Source organism: Sinocyclocheilus anshuiensis, unplaced genomic scaffold, assembly GCF_001515605.1.
Source record: "Sinocyclocheilus anshuiensis isolate Anshui unplaced genomic scaffold, SAMN03320099.WGS_v1.1 scaffold18, whole genome shotgun sequence".
Taxonomy (NCBI): Eukaryota; Metazoa; Chordata; class Actinopteri; order Cypriniformes; family Cyprinidae; genus Sinocyclocheilus; species Sinocyclocheilus anshuiensis.
In genome coordinates this window covers 610,200-620,162 of record NW_015546047.1, presented here as the reverse complement: position 1 = coordinate 620,162, position 9,963 = coordinate 610,200, and the positions used below count along the sequence as shown (strand labels likewise).

General features: G+C 36.9%; 1 protein-coding gene across 1 annotated transcript in view; it reads left to right on the top strand.

Annotated features, from left to right (window-relative positions):
• LOC107699014 (pre-mRNA-splicing factor CWC22 homolog) overlaps positions 1-9,963 on the top strand; it is a 65,547-nt gene that overhangs the window by 23,317 nt on the left and 32,267 nt on the right. The window contains exons 3-7 of the mRNA XM_016500165.1: positions 2,833-3,035; positions 5,627-5,679; positions 5,772-5,858; positions 5,977-6,237; positions 7,641-7,769. Of these exons, the coding sequence (XP_016355651.1) occupies positions 2,833-3,035; positions 5,627-5,679; positions 5,772-5,858; positions 5,977-6,237; positions 7,641-7,769 (733 nt within the window). The remainder of the gene's footprint in view (positions 1-2,832; positions 3,036-5,626; positions 5,680-5,771; positions 5,859-5,976; positions 6,238-7,640; positions 7,770-9,963) is intronic.

The window sequence follows — 9,963 nt, the reverse complement described above, 5'->3', positions numbered from 1 at the left end:
AGCAATGCATAAATACATGATGCTGTTTTGTTCATAATTGTTTATGCAATTTACGAAATTATACTTTATTTATACGAGTTAATTTAGACGTAAAGCACGTTTTTTTTTTTACAGACAGTTATTTCCTTGCGTTGACGATTTAAAAGTGCTGCATTATTTTGCTCATTGCGCCCTCCTGTGGCCTCGGGAGAAAAGCCAAAAGTTTCCTTAAGACCTATTTAATCTGCATATAAAACATTAGAAATTAGATATTTGTTTAATTTTTATTAGGAATTAAACTTCATCTTTACATTCTTAACTTTAATGCAGATTTTGTATTGGTTAATATTAGCTGTCAATCTCTCAGTCACTGCTTTCCGCTAACTACCGCGAGAAAAAGAAAGGGCTGAAGAAGAGACAAAATGAAAAGAACACTGACAGATTTCTTTTGTAAATAACCTGAAGTTAAGCTCTTGTTTGTCGAGGGTTAGGATGGTGTATGCTGTGTTAAAATGCATTTGAATAGACTGAATCATGCCGTTAAAGAACGCACTCTAAATGCACGCGCGCGCACTAATCTAACCTAATAGACTTCACGTCATGTGTGCGTGCACTCTCTGTAGGTGTGTTTTGTTTGGATTTGATTTTGCAATATACTCGATAATGTCAAACCGCACATCGTAAAACAACAATTACGAAATGTGTAGATTCGGTGGCGAACGCTGTTACCTGCAAACTCCGTCCCACAGGCTTTACAGTGAACGCAGTGCATAGAACCATTTTCATAGCGGAGCCACTAGAAGTCTTTCAACCACTCTCTCCGAAAACTGTACGCCTTCTGTTCGGCTGGTGGATCAACATTCACCACATGATCGCTATCACCAGCACCATTATTTGTAACTTTAGGTGGTTCACAAAATAAATCTGTCACTGTTTCTTTTTTTATTTTCTCTCTTCTTCAGCCCTTTACATTCCCCGCGGTAGTTAGCTCCCTGTCACCTGACAGCAGAAAGCAGTGACTGGGTGATTGACAGCTAATATTAACCAATCTAAAATCTGCGTTAAAGTTAAGAATGTAAAGATGAAGTTTAATTGGTTATGTAGCGTAACGTTTCATAGAACGGCAGACAGGTCACCGTATCAACACTTAGAAGGCACATACTCTGAACGTTTTTAGAGAAATTAAAACCGGTCGCACGACAACAATTATATGCACTCGCACAAATGCTCCCAAATATATTTTGAGGTCGCACAGATTAAACTTCGGGAGCATATGCGACCAAAATGGTCGCAATTTCGAGCCTTGTTAAATTTAAACATTTTTTTTCTATTGCTCTTTGTTTTAAAAAAGGTTATAAAAAAATGCCAATAATTAATCGATATCGAACGATATGAAACATTATATCATTGATAAATTTTTTAGCTATATCGCCCAGCCCTAGTATTTCACAATATTACTGTTTTTGCTGTATAATTGATCAAATAAATGCAGTCTTGGTGAACATAAGAGGCTTCTTTCAAATACATAAAAAAATATGTCTGACCATAAAGTTTTGAATGGTTTATTTTTTTTACTTTACTTTTATTTATTTATTTATTTTATTCTTTCATTAATGTATTTGTTTCTGGTATTCTAATTTAAATGTTTTTGTTTCCAACCATATTAATACACAGTTGTAGCATTATAATATAACATTATATTAATAATTATAATGATGATTCTATTTTGTTTTTATTGAAATCATTTTTTTTCAAGGAATATTCCACGTATGTGGCACCATGAGACAGAGAAAAAAATCTCTAGACTTTTTAAAATCTTTAAAATCTTTATAAGAGAGATTGAGGTTTTTAGTCTTTGATTTTCAAGCACATCACTTACCTTCATTCTTAGATTTTTACTTGCATACCATGTCGAGATACCTGCCGAGAGTGCCGACTGGTTTAAGTTGCTTGCCAAAGCCAATTTTTTAGTCTCGTTTGGTGTGTGGCAAGTGTTAATTTTAAGCCCTGGCTGTGTTCGTTCCTCGAAGTCTTTCTAAAATGTCAGGATCATTGTTGAAGCTCGACATTAAGAGTGAAGCTGCCACAGAGATTGAGCTACATATCTAGAAATGAGACCAGCTTGTCTTGGAGCCACTTTACACTGCGACTGCAGCCATTATATATTTCAAGATCATTTAACAAGAATCATCCTTTCATGCATTTTTAAAGCGCTGCGCTGTTGTGTGCGTGTTGTGATAAGTCATTATCGTAAATGCCTTCAAAGAAAGAGTGAAAACTGCACTGATAAAGGCTTTAGTGTTTTTGTTCTCTTTATTTGGTGCTGTGTTTGAAGTGACAAAAGGATCCACAGGAAAACAGCAGGTGTTGAATCGCAGGCCCAGTCGCAAGCTTGGCAGAATGATCTGCTCTTTATGATTATTTCATGGGCTTTTATGCTCCCCGGCATTGATTCAACACTCAGTTATTGAGCTTTGGCTTCTGTTGTTGTGAATGTCACTTCAGGTTTGCAAGAATCATGCACTGAATCATTCTCCCAGAAGCGATTTAACTTAAATAGAAATGTAAATCAGGATTTAACTCCAAGCCTGGGTGGTATGATGGTATGTGTACCATGCAACTGTAACTGAATACTTGAAATACTCCGTATGCTTTTGAAAAAAAAATAAATAAATTTGGTTGACTGCTAGTACTGACAGTCCAGTGTTTGAATTCAAGAATTGTGTTCTTCTCTTTATCATGCTTTTAAGAGAAGGTAGTCTCGTTTTCTGTCAACATCATCTTTGTTCGTTCATCACTATGTTTTTGAATGATGGCAACTGTCTGAAAACCAAGTCTTAATGTTTTATTCAGATGGCCAGCGTAACCCTGAAGCAGGTAGACCTGATGGTTCAGCTCAACCTGAGGATGCTGGCTCCAGAGATGGGAGTCCACGAGCGGGCAGCCCTGTGGTGAGGCACAATCAAGGGTCCAGCGGCTCAGACAGTGACAGCAGTGAAGACGACAGTGATGACGGTGCTATGCACAGGATGAAGAGCAGTGTCACACATATCAAGGTGAGTTACAATCATACAGCCTTTTTTTTATGTTAAAGGGGTCATATGATGCGATTTCAAGTTTTCCTTTCTCTTTGGAGTGTTACAAGCTGTTCGTGAATAGATAAGATCCCTGAAGTTGCAAAGACTAAACTCTCAAAACCAAAGAGATATTCTTTATCAAAGTTAAGACTCTGCTACACCCCCCTAAAACGGCTCGTTCTAACACGCCCCCACATATCTACCTCACTATGTGGAGATATTTGCATAATGCCGCCCAAATGTTCACGCAAAGAAAGAAGGCGTGGTTTCAGTAACCGCAGTTAGTGTTGAAGCAGCCATGTCAGAGAGACGCTGTGTGTTTCTAGGCGAAAGCAAAAGCACTTTATTTGGCCTTCCGAAAGTAGATGCATTTAGGAATCTTTAAGATCACTTACAACAGAACAGCAATGCATTTTATGGACGACCGTTTCATGAACCTAGGAGAGGAGGTAATCGGCTTGTGTACTGCATCATTACTGTGTCTGTTCCCCTTTCGGGCTTGAACTGATGGTAAAACTAATGACATTATTTACTGTCTTTACATTTATTTTGAAAGATGAAGCTGGCGATTATGGTAAGGGGCGTTACATTTCCGACGAGTGCTTGCGGTGTTCGGCCAATCACAATGCACTGGGTCAGCTGGCCAATCAGAGCAGACTGCGCTTGTCGGAAGGAGGGACTTTGTAGAAAACGAAGCGTTTGAGAGAGGCGGGGCATAGAGGACCTACAATAATGTACAGTATTTGAAAAATAATGTGTTTTTTGAACATTAAAGCATGTCAACATATTCTGTTACACCAAATACACAAAATAATGATCTTTAAAAAAGCATCATATGACCCCTTTAAAGGGGGGATAGTTCCGATTGTAGATTCGGGATGTGCTGGTTATTTTAGGGGTATTTATAATTAAACAGTGATTGATAATTTATAATTTAATTGGTTAAGCAATTAATCAATATTAGCATAAATGTAACCATGTGAGTGGCTTCCAAAAACACTGCCTGTACAACAGGGTTGTTATTATTAACTAAAACAAAAACTAAAAACTAGTTGTTTTTTCTTTAGATAAAGCTAAATAAAACATAAATATTAGATAAGAAGCTTACATTAAAAAACTCCCTTGGCAACTAACTGAAGTATGTTTGAATTGTAGGACTAAAATTACTAAAAATCGTTAAAATTAAAACACTAAAGACGTTAAAATTTGAATAATAACTATAAAAATAAAAACTTCAATATAGGCTAAATACTATAAGAATACTAAAATAACACTACTGTATATTCATCCGGAGCTAGTGTGTTGCATAATTTTTAATATTTAAATTATTACTTAAATTCAAAGTCACAATTAATGTAAAAAAAAAATACATTTGACATTTTTTATATTTTACAATGTGAAGTTTAAATGAAGAGAGGATGGAATTAAATGGCTTTTTGTGTATACTTGTTTAATTTGTATTTTTATGTACATTATAATACATATTACACATTAAGAGTAATTAACAGTAAATTAAACAAATTGGTACGAAACATAGCTGCATCTATTAAAAATCAATTTAATGAAGTTATTTACTTGTTTAAATTTAAATAGCAAGTACTCAATCAGTTTAATTAAGTTTCATTTAATAATAATTTATTGACCATCAATTTAAAATTCCTAGTTTATATAAACCTTAAACACTGCCATCCAGTAAAATATTAGTGTGTGAATCAGATATGCCATTGCAGTTTACTATTACTGTTGCACTGTTGCCATGTATAGAGAAAGCACTATTAAAGTCATATAACAGGACTGTCCAAACTCGGTCCTGGAGGGCCGGTGTCCTGCAGGCCTCAAAATATTTGAGTAAACGAACTCAATTTTTTAAGTTAGTAGAGCTTAAAATTTTTATGACAAGTGGGGCGGGGCTGAGAGCCATGGGAGCCAAGCCAAGCCTCGCTTCCATGATCCCACCCCACTCATCACAATGATAATTATATACAACTTGCTTCCATTAACAGCACATTCATTCAGATCTTTATAGTTAAGTGCTAGTTAGCAGCAGCACACTGGCACGTACTAATGTAGTTATCAAAAAGACTCACAATACTTGCATGTAAATAGTCAAACAACATGCAGTATAAATAGTCTTTAAGTTTTGCTGGCCATCCTCAACCTAACCACAGGCTCTACTCTTCACCACAACTAACACTACAAAACCAACACAACAGAAACCTATGAAAATCCTAACATAACACAACATTTAAGTACTAACTTATGTCTCTCTATGTTAATCTTGTGTAAAAACACACAAAATAAAACGTAATTTCTACATTTATTTTCCTTGTTGTCTGATGCAAAGCATGCTGGGAACTAGAAAACGCAATCATTTTAAGTTCACCTTACTACAACAACATTTTAAATTTACAGAACTTATTTCAATTAAGTCCAATGAACTTTCATTATTATTTGAGTGAAGTTAACTCATTTCATTTAATTAATTTCACTGTTCGGTTTTACAGTATAAGTAGAGCTTGAATAATTGGTGCAACTACTATGCTTAGCTAATGCAATTGTGTTTGTTTCAGCGTGCCTCTGATGATGAGAGCAAGAACAGACGAAGAAGCTCCTCACCTGACAGGTAAGTCTGTTATTAGTCTCAATTAAAAAAAAAAAAAATCAATGCAAAATTCAGACCTTTCTGTAAACCAATGTCTTTTGTCTCCATTTTAGGGACGAAAAGAAGTCACAGTCAAGATCCCGCTCCAGATCCCGCTCTAGATCGCGTTCTCCTCAAGAACGTTACGGAAGGGGTCGTAGGTGAGGGAATGTGTGTTTATGTTCTCGACAAATATGCTGTTGCCTTTTTCGTCCTGATGTAATATATTGCACCTTTCAGTTCTAAAGTTTTCTTTGTTCTCCGTCGTCCTCGCATCAGGTCCAGGGAGCGTGAGCGAGATCGAAACCGCTATGACGACCGGGATCGTTATGAGCGGCGCTCCAGCAGAGAGAGGGATTGGGAACACAGGAGGAGGGGAAGGTCAGCCTCCCCAGCCAAAAATTATAAACCTCCCACTGAGGAGCCTCCAGTGAAGAAGAGGAAGGAAGGGCTGGACCCCATCCTGACCCGCACCGGTGGGGCCTATATCCCACCGGCCAAACTGCGAATGATGCAGGCTCAGATCACTGACAAGAGCAGGTTGGTTTCACTTTGCTCAGCAGTCCTACATTTTGTATTTATGTATTTTTTTATAGGGTTTATGGTGTACTGTTGTTTTTTGATATAAAGTTTATTTACCTTAGGCTATGTATTTATGATATTGCACTTTGGAAATCCATCATTGGGTTTGGAGGATACAAGAAAAAAAGGGAATTAATAAGAAGTAGGGCAATATATTGAATATTGACAATATTTTTGTGATTATTTTAATGGTGATGTAAATAAAACATCTCTAATATGAATTTCAGTAATATAAATGCCACTAGAGTTGGTAAATTTGATTCAGTTCAAACCGTCCATTGCAATGAATGAATTCAAAACACTAAAGAGAAATGCAGTGATTTTTTTGCAAAAGATTCTTTTGAATTGGCAGCCAGAGGTCTGCAGAAGGTGCAGAATCTAGGTGTAGAATTTATCATCATAAAATATTTTTGTATATATATGTATATATAATCTTTTGAACAGTAGTGTACATAGGTAAAATGTTTGTTACTTAGTTATTTTGGTGTTTCCTGGCTTTGTGGAAAACAGTGTAGGAGATTATACCTACATATTTATTGGAAAATCTGACTTTATTTGTATCAGACTTTATCCGACTTTTATTTCTTCTAATCTAATTGTCTTCAAATTACTATTGTTTAACGATCAGCCATTTAAGCCATAAATAATATAAATACATAAATACTAAAATATTTATTGAAAACTGCCATAAAACTTAAATATAGAAATATAATTTTTAGATTTATTGCCCAGCTCTAATAAGGAGTGATCATCAGATAAGAAAGGTGATCTTTGTTGATCCATTTTGAATCATATTGATTTTGAAGTATTTCAGACATTGTGATAAGAATAGATTGTGATTTATTGATGGTGGGAAACGTATCCACATGAATTCAATGAAGGGGTCGATTAAATTTCCTCATGCAGCAGAATGGAGGTCACCAGCCAGGAAATAAAGAGGTGTCCCTTAGGGATCTGAGATATCTATAGCAAAAGGAGTGGAGCGCTGGCCTGTACTTGAGGCCAGACACTGGAAGATAGGTGATAGAGACAATACAGATCAGTCTCAAGAGCTAAGGGCAGGAAATTAGTTGGTGGGGAAAAACAGCAGTTCTCGAAGGAGCCGAGCACAACTTCAAAACTCCTTATCATCAGCATTTTCCAGGCTATTTCATGCTGAAGTACAGACTGAGAAGCAGATGGCATTGAAGGTTTTGTCCTGCTATTACAGTTGTGCCAAATATGACCTTTAAAATGGCCTATTACTGGGCGCTAAAGACAAGTGTTTCAAGATCACTGCTGTGTTAACAGGCTGAAAGTGTCTCCTTCAACAGATTTGTGTAGTTGGTTTTTCATCCATTCTTTTCTTTTTTATTCCACAGTTTGGAGTATCAGAGGATGAGCTGGGAAGCCCTGAAGAAGTCCATCAATGGTCTGATCAACAAAGTAAACGTTTCCAACATCGCCAACATTATTCAAGAGCTTCTGCAGGAGAATATTGTGAGGGGCAGGTAAAGACCACATCTCTTGTGTTTTACTCAGAATCAGAATCAGAAAGAGCTTTATTGCCAGGTATGTTTACATATAGGAGAAATTTGTTTTGGTGACAGACAGCTGACTTACTGACTTACTCTATGGCCATGTTCTAGTTGTTTTTTACCTTTATTTCTCTAGCGCTTTACGCAATAAAGACAGTAACTTCACAATATTATACAGAAAAGTAACGGAGTCAGTGATGCGAACTTCAATTATGAGGCAAATCCGAATTCTGCTGTAAAGCAGCTTTAACAAGACAGTAATGTCATTATTCAGCTCCAATCAGTGCAGTGTTGGTTCAGTTCAGTTGAATAACTGTGTATGTTCATCAATTATGAAACAAGTTCAATTCAGCTTTAAGCAGATATCTTCTTTTGGCAAAATGCACCATCCCATAAAAGCAATATAACAAGTATAGAGGGAAAAGAAAAATCAATCCAGGATGCCGAATGCAGCAAGAGAAGTCTCAGTTATCGATATAATTTATTAAATACAGATCACATAAGTATCAAATAGGAATTATATTACTACTAAAAATACTATTACTGACTTTTTTACATTATATTGTGTATAACTCATTATGTATTGAATGCTATTGATAAAAACAACTCGGTGTGGTTCAAAATTTATTATTTTACACAATACACTACATTTCAAGTATTTTCTTTTTTTTTTTTATAATTCTCTTATGCTTACCAAGGCTGCATTTATTTGATCAAAAATACAGTAAAAACTGTAATACCGTGAAAAGTTACTACAAATTAAAATAGCTTTTATCTATTGCAATATACTTCAAAATTTAATTTATTCCTATGGCGGCAAAGTGGAATAAAGCTCACTCCAGGCTTCAGTGTCACATGATCCTTCAGAAATCATTCTAATATGCTGATTTGATCCTGAAGAAACATTTCGTACCTTACTATCAGTGTTAAAAATAGTTCTGCTGCCAAATTCGTCCTCTTTTCTACACCTTGCTTCACTTCTGTTTCAGTTTTAATGACCAACTCTTACTGTGTTTCCAGATCCCTACTATTACTACCACTCGCAAACCAAATAATGCTGAGGGAAAAAAAAACTCACACACTATAGGCAGCGCATCCCTAACAACCTGCACACTTTGCCTATGTCTGCTAATACACTACTTTCTTTTTCTATTGGTCTCTTGAATTGCCAGTCTGCTGTAAACAAAGCCGATTTCATTACTTCTGTTATTAGTCATTCAAAGCTAAATCTCATGGCCCTGACAGAGACCTGGATCAAACCAGAGGACACTGCTACTCCTGCAACACTCTCCAATAATTTCTCATTTTCCCACACTCCCCGTCTGACTGGACGAGGTGGAGGTGCTGGTCTGCTTATCTCTAATGATTGGGAATTTGTTCCTTTACCTTCTCTGGGTATTAACAGCTCCTTTGAATCGCGTTCAGTCACTATTACCCACTCTTTTAAAATCCATTTTGTGGTTGTTTATCGACCTCCAGGACCACAAGGTAACTTGGATGAATTGAATGTGCTGCTCTCAAACTTTCCTGAGGATATGGATCAAACCAGAGGACAATGCTACACCTGCAGCACTCTACAATAATTTATCTTTTTCCCACTCCCCCCGTCTGATAGGAAGAGGTGGAGGTACTGGTCTGCTTAATACATACCCCTCCACATGTCACTTTTCGACATACATCTTGTTTAGACACTGTCTGCCCCTTGTCTTCCAGGCCAGCCCATACCACCGCTTCTGCCCCTTGGCTATCTGATGTTCTCCGCGAAGATCGTTCTAAGCTGAAAAACAACCTCCTCGACAGCAACCAGTCTGGTTTCAGAAGTGGGCATTCAACCGAGACTGCCTTGCTCTCAGTTGTTGAAGCCCTAAGACTGAGACCTAAGATTCCAAATCTTCAATACTTATCTTGCTGGATCTGTCCGCTGCTTTTGACATGGTTAACCACTAGATCCTCCTGTCAACCCTATTGGCAAAGGGCAGCTCTTGGCAGGTCTTCCAACCAGTTCTATCAAACCTTTACAATTAATCCAGAACTCGGCAGCAAGATTAATTTTTAATGAACCGAAAAGAATGTAAGGTAAGAAAAAGAATGCATGTTACACTAGGGTTGGGCCGATAGACGATGCCATCGTCCATCGCCGATGGCTGACAGACATCACGATGTTAAG